The sequence below is a fragment of the Triticum aestivum genome, chromosome 6D (assembly GCF_018294505.1).
Source record: "Triticum aestivum cultivar Chinese Spring chromosome 6D, IWGSC CS RefSeq v2.1, whole genome shotgun sequence".
Taxonomy (NCBI): domain Eukaryota; kingdom Viridiplantae; phylum Streptophyta; class Magnoliopsida; order Poales; family Poaceae; genus Triticum; species Triticum aestivum.
Genome location: NC_057811.1, coordinates 56,116,778 through 56,133,924, shown reverse-complemented (window position 1 = coordinate 56,133,924; position 17,147 = coordinate 56,116,778). Strand labels below are relative to the sequence as shown.

The 17,147-nt window shown below is 47.6% G+C and overlaps 2 protein-coding genes across 3 annotated transcripts; one reads left to right on the top strand and one right to left on the bottom strand.

The window, feature by feature from the left end:
• The first annotated feature begins 519 nt into the window (after positions 1-519).
• Positions 520-4,973, top strand: LOC123143498 (general transcription and DNA repair factor IIH subunit TFB4). Of its 2 annotated transcripts, XM_044562439.1 has the most exons (12): positions 524-760; positions 837-925; positions 1,124-1,394; positions 1,481-1,527; positions 1,789-1,826; positions 1,914-1,959; positions 2,192-2,245; positions 2,360-2,428; positions 3,259-3,335; positions 3,857-3,952; positions 4,550-4,657; positions 4,741-4,973. In XM_044562439.1, exons 1-11 carry the CDS (start codon positions 730-732, stop codon positions 4,608-4,610), a joined length of 879 nt encoding a protein of 292 aa, XP_044418374.1. In that variant the 5' UTR covers positions 524-729; the 3' UTR covers positions 4,611-4,657; positions 4,741-4,973. The 2 variants fall into 2 exon arrangements, with proteins under 2 accessions (XP_044418373.1, XP_044418374.1); XM_044562438.1 differs by having other exon boundaries at positions 520-760; positions 2,192-2,428.
• Positions 4,974-5,046: 73 nt separating this feature from the next.
• Positions 5,047-7,192, bottom strand: LOC123143499 (light-harvesting complex-like protein 3 isotype 1, chloroplastic). Its single transcript, XM_044562440.1, has 3 exons — positions 6,719-7,192; positions 5,691-5,828; positions 5,047-5,532 (listed from the first exon to the last, which is right to left on the bottom strand). Exons 1-3 carry the CDS (start codon positions 7,086-7,088, stop codon positions 5,285-5,287), a joined length of 756 nt encoding a protein of 251 aa, XP_044418375.1. The 5' UTR covers positions 7,089-7,192; the 3' UTR covers positions 5,047-5,284.
• Positions 7,193-17,147: the final 9,955 nt, after the last annotated feature.

Genomic DNA, 17,147 nt, shown 5'->3' with positions numbered 1-17,147 from the left:
ATTTATGTTGATCACGGGCCACAACTAGTGGGATACAATTTGTGTCATGTGATTGACCAAACTAGGAATGAAGACCAGGAGCTAAAGATAAAGAAAATCTAGCTAACTATGTGCGTCAACATTAGCTGCACGACCTTTAAAAATAAAATTACAATTAAAAAGAATTGCTCTAGTTTTGATCTTTTTGACGATTGCATCCATGATGCCATGGCTTCCTTCAGCATTATACTCTCTCTGTTCCTAAATATTTGTCTTTCTAGAAATTTTAACAAGTGACTACATATGGAGTAAAATGAATGAATTTACGCTCTAAAATATGTCTACATACATCCGTATGTGGTAGTCCATTTGAAATATCTAAAAAGACAAATATTTAGAAACGGAGGGAGTAGTACGTATTTTGGGCCATGCATACTCACCGGCCAGCCTATTATTAGTGTTTAGCGGGCCTCAGCGACACGTGAACCCACCGACCGGGCCTGGAAGACCGCCGGCCTGTTTCTTTCTAAGTCGAAGCCCGCCTCTCCACAGGCCACAGCTCATCTCCCAGCCGCAGCCCGCAGCCACGGCACCCCCTCCCCCTCCGCCGCCGGCGCCGCCCAGCTCCCCGTTCCCCGGCCGCGCCCACGAGCAAGCGCGGGCGCCGCTCCGCGAACCGGAGCCCCGTTAGAGCCAACCACCGGACGCCGCTGACCACCGAGCGCCCCAGCTCCGTCTCCGCCGGCGGCGATGACCTCGGCGCACTCCAAGCTCTACTCCGGTACGCGCCCCTCTCTCCTCGCCGTGTTCCGCGACGACCCCGCGTCGCTCGAGCTGACCGACAACACGCCTCGCAGATGACGTCAGCCTCGTCGTGGTGGTCGTCGACACCAACCCCTTCTTCTGGGCCGGCGCCGCGCTCCCCTTCGCCGACTTCTTGTCCCACGTACGCGACGGCCGTGCTCCTGAAACCCTAACCCTCTCCTCCCCCCTACCTGTTTCCCCTTTCGATTTGTAGGCATTTTTGGAGCATATCGGGGGAGCCGGCTCTCCCCTGATCTAACCAATTTGGTTTGATTTTAGTTTCGGTTTCTCCAAATGCTTCATCCTTCGATGTTATTAACTGAGCTCTGCGCGGGTGCAGCTGATCCACTTCGTGAACTCGCTCCTGCTGCTGAGCAACCTCAACCACGTGGTCATCATCGCCGCGGGTGTCAGCTCCTGCGCCTACGTCTTCGACTCGGGCAATGCTGGTGCCTCCGGCGCGGCAGATGTTGCTGAAACCTTAGGCAAGGCGAGCCGCAAGATGGAGGAGTTCATTAAGCAGGATGCCCGTGAGACTGCCAGCAATGGCACCGTTGCTGATGGCGGTGCGGCGTCGCTGTTTTCTGGCGCGCTGTCCCTTGCTCTGTGCTGTATCCTATGATCAAGTTTCTTGCTCGTTGTGCATTGGCCTCTTTACCTTGGTGCATTTGTGTCCTTAATAATATGTGATGTTCAGATATACAGAGGATTTTTCGGTCTGGCACTCGGCATCCGCAACCCAGGGTGAGTATACGTTTTTTCCGTGATACTTGGTTTTGACCCCTTTTCGTATTTACTGATGAAGTTATGTACAAGGGATAGTGTATCAGTTAGTGTACATGATTGCAATGGGCATAATTGACCGACAAAAAATACTCAATAGACTGATAACAACCGGGCCTGTAGTTGATGACATTATTAATATGTGTTCTTTTGAATTCTTTAGCCGGTATTCTTACACATAAAATACCTTAGCACCATCTCTTATGCTAACATGAAATGCAGATTTTGTGCCTGCAGGGTTCTCCAGACGGACCTGAACAGTACGCATACTTCTTCCTCAGTACTGTATTTTTTATGCACATATATAATTTCTTGGACTTATTCTTACTTGGCCAGATGATCTGCAGATATGTGGCAGTGATGAATTCAATATTTTCGGCACAGCGTTCAATGGTATTACATGAACTGCCTTTCTTATTTAATAATACTGGATTTGGGTTCGTTGGCGGTTTCTTTTTGTTGTGATTTACTTTGGATTCTGTTACTTTTCGAGCTGTGGGAATTTTAGTATGTTCGAACTGCAAGCAACAGTAACATGTTGACATACATCAATAGTTTAATTGTTTAAATCTTTCACTGACTACTTCCATGGTATCTTACTCGAAACGTTTAACAAATCTTGTAGGTTCCAATCGATACATGTATCGTGGGGACACAAGACTCTGCTTTCTTGCAGCAGGTGATATTCTTTGGTGCCCTCTTGTGTTTTACTGATCATATCGTCATTTCCAAGCTTTGCCCGCATAACACTTTCTTTTCCTTGCTAATTAGATATTGTTGCCTCATTTCGCAGGCTTCATATATAACAGGAGGAGTTTATATGAAGCCCCAAGAACTAAGTGGTCTATTTCAGTACCTTGCTGTAAGTTATTTTGGCCCCTACCACGCAACTCAGTTATTTTCTTCTGCAGTGCTGTCTCTTATCATTCTAGAAGTGTGATATATTCATATGAAGCTTATGGTATCCCTTTATTATGGTCACATTCTCCTCCATCATATTTTACATAATATAGTATGGAAAGGAGAATATGACAAAATCCGCATGTAATGTTTCATTGGAAGTTGTGTACAGGTGGCATATCTGAACTGATCCTCTAAAATAATTTGGAATGCAGCCAGGCTATAAAGCCAAATACACAATCACAGGCTATGTTCATCTGCTAATCCCATCGCATCGTCACCTTTTCTTTTTCGCAAACTGAAGAACAAAAAACTATCACCCTACAAGTATACCGACTTGCCTTCCATATTTAAATGCGCAGATATGCTTATAGATTGCGCTAATGATACGTTTGTGGTGGAGTTGAGAGCTTTCTGTTTCAATTGGTAAATATATATAAATTATCTCTGTACCAACTTCAGGTATTAGAAACACTATCTAGATTCAATATTAGAAACATTATCTAGGTCATGACACTGTATGTTTGTGAATTGGTTTGACACTGGTTCTATAAATCTGAGTTGGATATCCATACATGGTCTGACAGAGTGTGTACTGATTGTATTGTGATGCAAATCTCTTGTTTCAGTGGCTTACCTTTCTTTGGCTGTATAAGAGATTTTGTCTGTTTACTTGTCTTTGAAATGGTTCCCCTCTGTGTCTGCCTACATTATATTTTGAGTGTTTTTACTTTTATCTTAGTACAAGTGATTAGTTATCTTGAGTTCATGACTCATTCAGCAAATATGCAGGCTGTATTTGCAACGGACTTGCACTCGAGAACTTTTCTGCGCCTCCCTAAGACCCTGGGAGTGGATTTCCGTGCCTCGTAAGTTATTTTCTGTTTTCTCTCTGATAAGCATATATCTGTTTATGCTGCAAATCCTCAAGGGATTAATTGAACTAGTATTTCAAGAGTCTTTATCACATAACTCTGAGGTGCTAGCTATAAAGTTGTTGACATGGCATAATACTACAGCAAAGCTGCAAAAGTCATGCAAATTTAAGTTTAAAAAAAGCGCTAGGTGTTAATTGTGTGTTTCGCCACCGCCTTGAGCTTTTCTGACCAAAGCGCGTGCTTAAGCACAGTTATGTGCACATTAAGCGTAATTACAGGCTAGGCATTTTGCTATCGCCTAGAGCCTAGGCGTGCTTAAGCACCCGCTTAGGCGCTCCTTTTTCAACCATGCCAAATTATGAGGAACACACAGCTGATTTGTTTCTGAAGTTGTACTTTACCAAAGATCTGGTTGGGGTACCAAATAAAGGTTCATATTGTTCTTAGTTCTGCTCAGTTTGCCGATGTCACTGACAGTCAACAGCCTCTTAACTTGTTTTACTGCTCCACAGATGTTTCTGCCACAAGAAGACTATTGACATGGGATATGTTTGTTCAGTTTGCTTGTCAATATTTTGCAAGTACCATAAGAAATGTTCAACCTGTGGGTAAGTTATAGCTTTAATTTTCAATAATTATTTGTATTTCTTCTGGAGAGGTTTAATTTTACTTTCAGTAATAATCAGTCCTCCTCGTTTCCATGTACCCATAGGTGTGATATCTGAATATGTTTCTCTGCTTTCTTTCCCGGCTGTCCCTCTCCATCCAAGTCCGAGATTTGTTCCTGAATTTTAATCCTAGATTGATATCTCATTGCCCACAATGCAGCATTGCTTATGCTGAACATTTTCCCTGAGAAGAGAAATTTAGATGCATGTTAATCTACTCAGTTTACTTGCCTACCTGAACAGCTATACATTGAGCTTTGTGTGCTCTCAATTTCTTTCGCATTTGATTTAATATTATGCCTACTTAAAATACCTTTGTATTTTCTTATTTTGGTGTGAAGATGTCATGAAATATGTTCGGTCTAGCAGGTTACAGTTATCTGTCCAACCTTTCTCGTGTTATTCCCTTCAGCTGCAAAATGGTTGTACTCTCAGTTTGTTTTGTAAAGTTGTTACCGCTTTCTCTGATGTGGTGTAATTCACATAGTTACCCCGATGCAGCAACAGAAAGTTTAAATTTGTGTGCTACCTTTGCAGGTCAGAATTCAGCCGTGTCAGCATGCCGGATTTGAATTCCTTGCCAGATCAAAGGCAGTAGTAGTCTGTAAACAGGGAAATGCCAGACTGCATACTGTTTCTTCACAGGTTTGTGTGATGCGCTTTTCAGAATTGAACTTTCTTCGATGGCTTAAAACATCTGATTTCATACCATCATCAATTTTCTACAGGCTGAATCGCTGCGAGGAGGGGATCATGTGTGTATATTCGAGGGGCTACCAATGTATTAAGTACTAGGGAAACTCAAGTGCAATTTTGTGGACATTATCCCGAGTGAAGAATGTGCATTAGTTTTGGAGTACTATTTCATTCTTCTTTGGGAGCTTCACCCTGAACCTGTAGCCCTTGAAACCTTGCTAAGCTGATGCAAAACATTGTCGGGAATTAGATAACTTCTTATACAGCTTTCTTTGGGATTTGCTTTGGTGAAATTATAATCCCGACTAGATCTCCAGTGCATATGCATGCTATAATCCTGACAACAAGATTTTGTATCATAACCCTGCAATGATATGCAGCAGCAAAACGTTCAGCTAAATAACCCGCAGAAGCGTTTACCTCTAGGCTCTAGCACATAACTGAGTCCGTACTTTTTACAAGATGGCATAGTTATTACAAAGTTTTGAAAAAGAAGGCTGATAAAAAAATGGTACAACATAAGTAGGAGAAAGTCTGCATCACCCCTCTCAGCCACCGCAAAATTCAACTTCCAAGCTATTTCTTTGGCCCGGAAGGGGAATCATCTTGCCAAGTTGACTGCCATTGCTTGTCGTAGAACGTTGACTCGTCAATGAGCTTCTTCAGATTGTCGATGTCCTCGTTTTTCCTGACCAGCAGCACCCCAGCCACAGCAACAAACAACAGGGTTTTGCAGAAGAAGTTGCCCATTTGGTCGACAAGCCCCACGCCCGTCAAGCTATCGACAAAGTAAGCCATGAAGAAGCCCACCATGGCAGCACGGCCTGCATAGACATTGGTTACAAAGTTAGAAGATGTGAAAAGGCCAAAGGTGTATCTAGAAATGAATGTACTGTTCTTTCTGTACAATGCCATACCGCCCGTTTGAATCGATCGAAAGCACATAATTTTGTTATTTAAACCGAAAGGATTCAAGAATAACCATTTAGCTTCTCGGCTTCGGGGAGATGGAACCGCTTGATCCATGCCCACCATGGGATAATTGAAGTGTCGAACACAACGGCATCTTCGCTGCTACTTGCCTCCGGGGAATCTTCAAGCCATTTCCTCCTCCTGGCCTCTGGAAACAAACAAAGATGCCATTCAGCCCCATCAGATTGTCAGGAATGCAATGTTTGTTCCATTCACTGCAGCACATCAACAGGTGGCATGAGCTTTGCATTGCAAAATAGCCAGTCACATGCCACATGTGTACAAACTCTGTGCAGGTTAATTCATGCAAAAATACTACAGAAATGTAAAACAGCTGGCAGGGTAGTTCAGTTTGGAATTACTAGTTCAGAAGATATGTGGATTTGAATCTTGAAGCCAGTTCCAACTAAAGTTAGTACTTTTATGTGAGCTAGTTTACATAAAGTAGTGATTTCCCGACGGAAGCGGTCAAGTCTTCGAACCTTTCCATCTAATAACACTCTTGAGAAACAGAGTAATGCGTATGGAGGCATCGAAACCATGCAAAAAATTTCCATGGATGTGGAAATTCATTGTGAACCACCAAAGGGGAGGATGCATGCAGTGTTAAATCGGCACACGCTGCGCTGAAGATGGAGATGACTATATCTGTGAATAATGCGCAACACGCTCCGATAGGCCTGGAAACCAATGGAGAGCACAGCACATAGCTGCAAATCTCTCTGCTTCGGCTTGTACCATCCTGACTCCTGAGCATTATCTCATCAAGCACTAGTCCTAGCAACTGAACCCGAAAGGTAAGTAGCTAACACGCGATGTCGAACGAAAGGAGGCATCGCCGGCAACATATCGTGCAACCATTTGTAGAATCCTCAAGCAAATGTATGCACCTACTCTATTTGTAGACGGGCTATCCCGTGTAATTCCCCCATCCGGATCCAGATAAAATGCTGTGATATGTTGGGCCTACTGTCTACTGTTACTACTTAGCAGAAGCGTGAAACCCCTAGTGGGGGGAGGGGGGAGCAGCAATCTCACCGGCGTCTATGACGGCGTCCCAGTCGACGGCGCCGCCGGTGTTGCCAAACCGGCTGAGGTCCCAGGTCCCGTTGACCCACCTCGAGTCCTGGAACTTGGGCGACGCCACCGCCTCGGCGACCGGAGCGGCGGCGGCGGCGACCGGAGCAGCGGCAGCGGGAGCGGCGGACCCGTTGGAGGCGGCGGGGGAGGGATCCGCCTCCGCCGGCTTGGGCGGCGCCTCGACGGGGGCCTCCCCGGCGGCGGCGGCGAGGCGGCGGTGGGAGCGGAGGCGCGGGAAGGGGGCGAGGTGGAGGCGGTGGGGCCTGGGGCCGAGCTGGGGCTTGAGCGAGAGCGGGTGGGCGGAGAAGGTGGAGGTCGCCATGGCCATGAGTAGAGCTCCCGCTGAAGTGGGCTCAGCTCCGCTCCCCACTCTATCCCTTCTTCCCCCTTTGAGGATAGAGTGAGAGGAAGAGAGAGAGGGGCTTGGACAGGGCACACGCACCGCGTGCCTTATGCTTGGCCTTTTTGCTGAGGTGGCGCGGCCTACGTGGACGTGTGGATGGGGCCTCGTCCTACGTGTGCCTCGTGGTGGCGCACACAACACATTCTTGGCAAATAATAGTGCAAACGGGTTAGGGCATCTCCAACACGGGTCACCAAAACACGTGCAAATATTTAGACCGAACGGTTCCACCAAATCAGCCCGGGCTGGTCCGGACGTCCGAAACCCCACGGTCTGACCCTAAATCGGGGGGGGGGGGGGGGGGGGGGGGTTCTACGTTCGCCACGTCAACTCTGACAGTCAGGAGCTACCCAAAATCAAGCCGACGTCTGCGCAATTTCACAATCCATCCTCTCTCAATCCCGCCTTTGTCACGAGATTGAGGTCTCGTCGGACTAGAAGAACTCCAACAATGCAACAACGTCAGCGCTACACAAGAACGACACGTGAAGGAGAGGGCGAAGAAGAAGGCACACATGGCCGCTTAGGACAGAGCTCCGATTCCTCCACATAGGACCGCCGTGTTGGTGTCGCACAGGCAATCGCAGCCCTGGCCCACCCAGTACAAGGCATCGTACTACTACGCCACCGCGCAATACAATCATCCCGACACATAGGGCGTGTTTGGTTGCCCGCACCGAGCCCAACCAGGCCCGCGCGGGAAGGGAGAGGCCTGTTTGGTTGCCTGGTTTTCCTGTTGGGCCTGCATCACACGCTTCTCAAAGCAGCCCAGAGCCTGGCTCGCTGGAAACCCTCGGATCGGCAGTTTCTCGCGAGCCAGGCTGAGTGCGGCGCGAGGTCGCTGGGCGGGAGCGAGGCGCGGGCGAGGGGGGATGGTAGGAGATGGAAATCTGGAGCGCCGTCCCGGCGCCAAATTAGCCTCACCCCCTTTCACTCGCTCACCCATAGCCACTGCCCCCTTTCTTCTCCACTGCCTCACCACCGGCGGCGGCTGCGATTTCAGATCTGCGCTATAGGCGGCGGCGGCGGAAGAGGCGGCGGCGTTTGCGGCTGATCTGGTGCTCCCCTTGCTGTTGGCCACCGTCTGGTCGACCTACTCTGTGCCTTGGCTCCCCCTACGCCGTCCTCGTCTCCGATGCCGGTAAGCAGCACCCCTCCCCCTTTGTTAGCTCAGTGGTTAGGCCTTTAAGCTAGGTGTAGGATCGATTTCCCACTGAACGAACCATCGATGTCGACTAGGTTATGGACGCACGGATGAGGCTGATAATCCAGGCAACAACACTGATTAGTGTGATTCAGGCATGGGTCATGTTCATGCACCAGAGAGCTGTTCGTCGTGCTGGGAGACCATTGATCCGCTATGGTCCATTGTTTCCCCGGGAACAGGAGAGGATCCAAAATCTGAACTACATCTACAACTGCAATGACGTCGAGGCTCTGTGGATGCTTAGAATGAAAAGAGCACCATTTGCCAGGCTTGTCGAGACCTTCAGGAGCAGGGGCCTGTTACAAGATAGCATCAACACCAGTGTCGAAGAGCAAGTGGCCATGTTCCTCCATGTTGTTGGCCATAAGCAGAGGTTCAGGGTCATTCACAACACGTTGAGGAGGTCAATGGAGACCATCTCTAGGTACTTCAAGTAGGTGCTTTTTGCTGTTGGGGAGCTTAGAGGAGAGATGATCAGGAGACCATCTGGCCAGACTCCACCAAAGATTCGCGGAAGCCCAAGATGGTATCCATACTTCAAGGTGAGCATTGACAATATACACTTTTCTGAAGGAAATATGCCCTAGAGGCAATAATAAAGTTATTATTTATTTCCTTATATCATGATAAATGTTTATTATCCATGCTAGAATTGTATTAACCAGAAACTTAGTACATGTGTGAATACATAGACAAACATAGTGTCACTAGTATGCCTCTACTTGACTAGCTCGTTGATCAAAGATGGTTATGTTTCCTAGCCATAGACATGAGTTGTCATTTGATTAACGGGGTCACATCATTAGGAGAATTATGTGATTGACTTGACCCATTTTGTTAGCTTAGCACTTGATCGTTTAGTATGTTGCTATTGCTTTCTTCATGACTTATACATGTTCCTATGACTATGAGATTATGCAACTCCCGTTTACCGGAGGAACACTTTGTGTGCTACCAAACGTCACAACGTAACTGGGTGATTATAAAGGTGCTCTACAGGTGTCTCCGAAGGTACTTGTTGGGTTGGCGTATTTCGAGATTAGGATTTGTCACTCTGATTGTCGGAGAGGTATCTCTGGGCCCACTCGGTAATGCACATCACTATAAGCCTTGCAAGCATTGCAACTAATGAGTTAGTTGCGGAATGATGTATTACAGAACGTGTAAAAGAGACTTGCCGGTAATGAGATTGAACTAGGTATTGAGATACCGACGATCGAATCTCGGGCAAGTAACATACCGATGACAAAGGGAACAACGTATGTTGTTATGCGGTTTGACCGATAAAGATCTTCGTAGAATATGTGGGAGCCAATATGAGCATCCAGGTTCCGCTATTGGTTATTGGCCGGAGACGTGTCTCGGTCATGTCTACATAGTTCTCGAACCCGTAGGGTCCGCACGCTTAAAGTTTCGATGACAGTTATATTATGAGTTTATATGTTTTGATGTACCGAAGGTAGTTCGGAGTCCCGGATGTGATCACGGACATATATATTGGACGACTATATTCGGACACCGGAATGGTTTCGGGGGTTATCGGATATATACCGGAGTACCGGGAGGTTACCGAAACCCCCCGGGGGTTTAATGGGCCTTCATGGGCCTTAGTGGAGAAGAGGAGAGGCGGCTAGGGCAGGCCGCGCGCCCCCTCCCCCACTAGTCCGAATTGGACAAGGAGGGGGGGCGGCGCCCCCTCCTTTCCTTCCTCTCTCTCTCCTCTTTCCCCCCTTCTCCTAATCCAACAAGGAAGGGAGGGAGTCCTACTCCCGGTGGGAGTAGGACTCCTCCTGGCGCGCCCCTCTCCTGGCCGGCCACCTCTCCCCCCTTGCTCCTTTATATACGGGGGCAGGGGGCACCCCAAAGACACAACAATTGATCATTGATCTTTTAGCCGTGTGCGGTGCCCCCCTCCACCATAGTCCACCTCGATAATATCGTAGCGGTGCTTAGGCGAAGCCCTGCGTCGGTAGAACATCATCATCGTCACCACGCCGTCGTGCTGACGAAACTCTCCCTCAACACTCGGCTGGATCGGAGTTCGAGGGACATCATCGGGCTGAATGTGTGCTGAACTCGGAGGTGTCGTGCGTTTGGTACTTGATCGGTCGGATCGTGAAGACGTACGACTACATCAACCGCGTTGTGCTAACGCTTCCGCTTTCGGTCTACGAGGGTACGTGGACACACTCTCCCCTCTCGTTGCTATGCATCACCATGATCTTGCGTGTGCATAGGAAATTTTTTGAAATTACTACGTTCCCCAACAGTGGCATCCGAGCCTGGTTTTATGCGTAGATGTTATATGCACGAGTAGAACACAAGTGAGTTGTGGGCGATACAAGTCATACTGCTTACCAGCATGTCACACTTTGGTTCGGCGGTATTGTTGGATGAAGCGGCCCGGACCGACATTACGCGTACGCTTACGCGAGACTGGTTTTACCGCCGTGCTTTGCACACAGGTGACTAGCGGGTGTCAGTTTCTCCAACTTTAGTTGAACCGAGTGTGGCTACGCCCGGTCCTTGAGAAGTTTAAAACAACACTAACTTGACGAACTATCGTTGTGGTTTTGATGCGTAGGTAAGAACGGTTCTTGCTCAGTCCGTAGCAGCCACGTAAAACTTGGAACAATAAAGTAGAGGACATCTAACTTGTTTTTGCAGGGCATGCTGTGATGTGATATGGTTAAGGCATGATGCTATATTTTATTGTATGAGATGATCATGTTTTGTAACCGAGTTATCGGCAACTGGCAGGAGCCATATGGTTGTCGCTTTATTGTATGCAATGCAATCGCCCTGTAATTGCTTTACTTTATCACTAAGCGATAGCGATAGTCGTAGAAGCAATAGTTGGCGAGACGACAACGATGCTACGATGGAGATCAAGGTGTCGCGCCGGTGACGATGGTGATCATGATGGTGCTTCGGAGATGGAGATCACAAGCACAAGATGATGATGGCCATATCATATCACTTATATTGATTGCACGTGATGTTTATCTTTTGTGCATCTTATCTCGCTTTGATTGACGGTAGCATTATAAGATGATCTCTCACTAAATTTCAAGTTAAAAGTGTTCTCCCTGAGTATGAACCATTGCGAAAGTTCTTCGTGCTGAGACACCACGTGATGATCGGGTGTGATAGGCTCTATGTTCAAATACAACGGGTGCAAAACAGTTGCACACGCGGAATACTCAGGTTAAACTTGACGAGCCTAGCATATAACAGATATGGCCTCTGTCGGGGATATACCCCGCGGTATGACCCGACCGGGAGTATGACCCGGCCGGACTTGGCGCTTCATCGTAACCCGACGGAGGATTGGCGACTCATGAGCCTGGCGACTTAATGATGGCCCCGACGGCGGGTCAGACAGAAGAGTAGGCCCAAGGCCCAGAAGGCCGGCTCATGTTATGGTGGGCCGGTTTATGAGGAAAGGCATAAGGAATATTCTCCTACCAAGGAAGTAAGACCCGGACTTGTATTCAGCTTGTAAGAAAAGATAGACTAGTCTTAGTCCTACTAGGACTCCGCATGTAACCCGCCCCTCTAACTTATATAAGGAGGGGCAGGGCACCCCAAAGAGGGACAGACAAGACAGAAACAATCTCTAGGGCTAGACACCGAGAGCCGGTTCCCGGCGACTCTCCCATGATCATAATGAGACCTAGCCTCAAACAGCATGTAGGGTTGTTACCGGATGATGTTTCCCGGGGCCCGAAGCTGTCTAAATCCTCGTCTTGTGTTGCGTCTCTCGATTCTGCTCAACCCCTCTCAAGCTACTACATAGATGCGCTGGCCTCACGACTAAGTCCTTACACCTAGGACATCTGCCGTGACAATTCCACGACAGTTGGCGCCCACCGTGGGGCCCGCGCACGGTGGTGTTGAGTTCTTGAAGGAATCTCATCTAGGGATCGACGAGCTCGCGATTTTGTCGGATGAGAAAGAATCGGCAAGTTTGTTATTTTATGATCAGAAACATGATTAAGTTTGGAGCCGGTAGTACATGGTTTGGGATGGACAGAAGCTAAGGTTCCGTGCACGCCATCGCACGTGACCTATTGATCCGCCGGTCCGAGTAAAATTGATTTCCGCCGGAACGGCCGTGCAATCCGACGAAACCAAGACCGGTTCAAAATACTTCGCTGACCGATTGCCGTTTTATACGGGGGAGCCAGCACGCGTACGAGCAATCATCTACTCACGGTCCAATCAAGACCAAATCAAAAGTGCTAGACTAGTACTACTTAAACTAGTACTATGCCACGTGAGATCCATCGTCAACTGTTCTTTTTTGGGAAAAGGGCCAGTACCACGTGAATACTACTACTAGATCAGAGAAAAAAAAGGGGAGAGGAGGAAACAGCCACGACCCGGTAGCGAGTTATCGATGGACTTGGACTCCTCCGTTTGACCCGCCACTTCCTCGCACGGTAAATCGCCGCCTCGCCAGTCAGTCCTGTCGGCGAACCGACCTAGAACGTGCTCCTGCGGCTTTACCTGCGCCACAATTCAGGAGATATTTTCGGCTATGACCCGGATTCGCCGTCACCGAGATGCAACAGTTTTGTCCCCGAGCCATTGCCATGACCCACTCAGCCACGGGCCTTTTGACGGACCGCAACGTCAAGTCACCATGGCAATCTAGCGGCTTCACCTCTGCCGCAATAAACCGGCCAAGCTGTGTCTCCTCTTGACCCAAGCAGAGAGCTGCCCTGCGACTCCGACCTGCATCCGTCGAACCGCCGCCAGAGAAGCTACCCCGCACCTCCAGGCTTGTGTCCGTCGGGCCGCTGCCCGCTGAACCCGCCGCAGCCGCGCCTCTCCAACCCGTCACCGGTTCAGCCGCACCTCACCTCCTCTGGGTTGACATCATTGACCCGCAGCCGCTGCTCTAATCCGCCGTGCCTGCCGGCGCCCGTGCCCGCTGAACCGGCTGCAGCCGCGCCTCTCCAACCCGCTAGCCATGGCCTCGCACGGCCACTTCTGCCGCCGGGTGGAGTCGCCGTTGTGCTCCGAGCTGCAGCATCAACTCGCCAACATCGTCATCATCGCTCGCATGACTAGACCGTCGAACCAACTCGCCTCTGCTGTGTTAAGCCGGGGTTATATTGAGTCGCCGGCCTGCCTGAGCTGTTGCCGTGGCGTTGAACGGATCATCTGTCGTCCGAACAATCAGGTGATGTCTATCTGTTTAAAGTTTATTAACATACATTGTTTTCTATCAAAGAAAAAATTTATCTTTGCCTTGGTCTGCAATATTGTTTATGCAGGGCAATTATTTATGACAAAAAGTGATATTATACCACGGGGATGGAGGCACGCCAATATCTTTTGGCACAGGTGGTCGCCGTTACTCAACGGACTCCCGCACCGGCTTACAACGCCGTGGCCGTCTCTCGCGGCCGCGCCGGCTTACAACACCGTGGCAGACAACCGCGACCACGCCGGCTTACAACAAGGAGGACAACTTGCCCGTCCGCACCGGCTTACAACGCCACGGCCGGTTCATCTGTCTGTGCCGCCTCAGATGTTGCGGTCGTCTTTACCGTCCGTCTCCCGCGGCCTGGTCTACATCAACACACCGGGCCGCACCTGTCTGCATGAGCTGTTTATTGAGTATGAGCAAGTCACTGCTTGGGAAGCCCGGTTTTCTTCCAACAAATTGGAGGCAAATTATCATGTATTATCAACCGCCGTCTGCACCGGATGGCTCAATGGACATGCGCACAAGTCGCCGTCACTACAGTTTGGTTAAACTTCAAACAGCCAGTTGGAAGGAACCATTGGCCGAGTTGCTGACACGGCTCATACGGGATCATTTATAACCCGCCGCAGTCACCTCAACCTTCTGTGGATACACATCGTGCTATCAACACCAATGATATACAAGTTATGCCGGTTTATATCACGGTTAAATATGGAGAATCTCAAGCCAACTCCTCGAGTCATCTGGAGACTCGGGGGCTACAGTGACATGACTCGGGAACTCCGGGTCGTTGGAGGGAATGATAACCCGGTTCCGGAGGCTACTACCATATTGATGAAAATTTAAAGGCCGTCAGAAAATTGCCGGTTCAAAATAAAGATTCCGGTTTAAAATCCGGTTCAAGAGATATCTCTCTCCCGCAAAGTTTTGAAGCTCTCAAATCCGGTTCAGACATCTGGCTCAAGGTAAATTTATATCTTATAAAGCTTTGAAGCTCTCAATATCCGGTTTACAAATTTCCGGTTCAAAAAGAGGTTATCTCTCGCAAAGTTCGAGTTCTCAGGAAAAATTAAAGGGACCAAAGAGAGTCTGTTACAAAGCACAACTCAAATATAGATACCCTGCTTTAATGACCATTGGGAGCTGATCGTATTCGAATTTAGCTTAACCCTTTGGGTGTGACCCTGATCGTATTCGAATCAGAGTCGTTAAATATTCTCATGATCACTAGGGGGCTTCCTGTTCAAACATAGGTCGTATTCGAACCAAAGAGAACATAGCTGTCAGTACCCTCTTGATCGGCACACTGCCGAGCTCATTGGGGAGTTTCTTGGTCATATTTGAACCATAGCTCAACCCCCTTTGAGAACCGACGTGGATCGTATTCGAATCAGCGACGTTAAACAACTCTCAAGGTCATTTGGGGGCTTCCTGTTCAAACATAGGTCGTATTCGAACCAAAGAGAACATAGTTGTCGATACCCTTTTGATCGGCACACTGCCGAGCTCATTGGGGAGTTTCTTGGTCATATTTGAACCATAGCTCAACCCCCTTTGAGAACCGACGTGGATCGTATTCGAATCAGCGTCGATAAACAACTCTCAAGGTCATTTGGGGGCTTCCTGTTCAAACATAGGTCGTATTCGAACCAAAGAGAACATAGCTGTCGGTACCCTCTTGATCGGCAACACCAAAGCCACTGGGGGCTATATGATCGTATTCGAATCTTAGCTTAACCCCTTTGGGACGGTTTTCTGATCGTATTCGAATCAGAAGCCTCAAAATTTTTTGAAGTCTCTCTTTTGCAAACAATTTTTGGATTTTATTTGAAGCTCTTTTTCCTATCTAAAGTGTATATGAGTGGTTGTTATTTAACCCGGCTTGATGATAAATCGCCAGCTTATGACAATCATCATCTATGTGGAAGCATTGGCTTCTAAGGATTGGGTTATCACCCTTACTGCACAGGTCACATAAACTGGCAGTGAAAATTCAATATCACAGGTATAATATTATTATTATAGTTATGTTTCAAAGTTATGATTCATAACAGGCTTATCTGTGACTCCTTGTTACACATCAATGGTTATATGTGAGATATTATGACCCGCCCTGCGGTAAACCGCCAAGGGATCTTGTGATCTAATTATGTGCAGGATAAGACTACAATTGGGTGGTTACCCGCCCTGGTTTTTGACGTTAAGTCGCCAGAGCATATGTTGTTTAAATTCTGCAGGATTTACAGAGCTATGACTTACATAAATGATTAAATTCAAGCCCATCATCATAGATTGAAATGGGTGTCTCAAAAGGGTTATCAATTCTTGATTTTCTCAAAGGCTATAAGCTGTCGGGTTGTACAAATTCCGGCTTACAATGGAGGCGTATTAAATCGCCATCGGCCAAGAGCCGCCGGGTATTTAAACTCCGGATTGACTTATCAGCAGATGAGGTATTCAAAGTTGCTTTGGCGCAATGGCTATTATTTTATCAATGGATATGATTTATTCTACAATAGAAAGAATAGTCCCGAGTCGCTGCAGGCTTACGACCCGGCACTTGGGGGCTACGTTATTTAAATCGAGATTACATCGAATATACAAGTCCCATGTCACTGCCAGCATGCACCATGGCACTTGGGGGCTAATGTAAAGACATTTTTTGCTCAACTTATTGAAGACCCGACTCATCACATTGTAATGAGCCGGCCCTTGGGGGCTACCAATTGCTCCTGTCAAAAATTCAAGGTACATAAGCCTTAATCTATTATATTGAAAGATCCACTACTCAATTGGTAGAGTACAAAGCTCTTAACCTTGTGGACGTGGGTTCAAGCCCCATGGTGGAGATTACATCATATGCTGTTATTATCAATGAATCATATACAAAGTCCCAGCTCGGTAATATCTTACTGACCCGGCCCTTGGGGGCTACACTGGTTGAAGTTTTTATGAGCATAAGGCAATTACAAGTCCCAGGTTGCAGCAAGCATGACAACCCGGCACTTGGGGGCTACATATGTGGAATATTCAGTTTATGACTAATGATTGAGATGAATAACCCGGTTTTCTTCAAGGTTGCAACACTTATATTGAAGCAAGTCTTAAGTTATCACTATGTTCTCCTCTTAAGACTTGGGGGCTACAGGTGATATGCATATAAGGAAGAAAAAATCTTCAAATTCTCAGTTTGGAGCAGACCAGATTGACCCGGTGTTTGCAACAAGCATGACCCGGTGTCACCAATAATAATGACCCGGTGTTATCAATATTTACAAGACGGTAATTTTGGCAATTATAACTAGCCAGCCTCTACATCTTTAAACTGGCGGATCACCAGATGAATCTTGAGTCTAAGATGTTTATTAAGCCGGAGTTTTGGAAACCGACTCAAATGGATTATTTCGTATAATATTTCTTTATAAGAGCCAATGTCAGCAAATGGATTATGAAGCTGGCCTATTGACCCGGATATTCCAGGAGAAAATGTCAAGGACTTAAGGATGATCAGGTGCCGGCTTACAAGAATATTTAACCCGGAGCACAACCTGTCAAT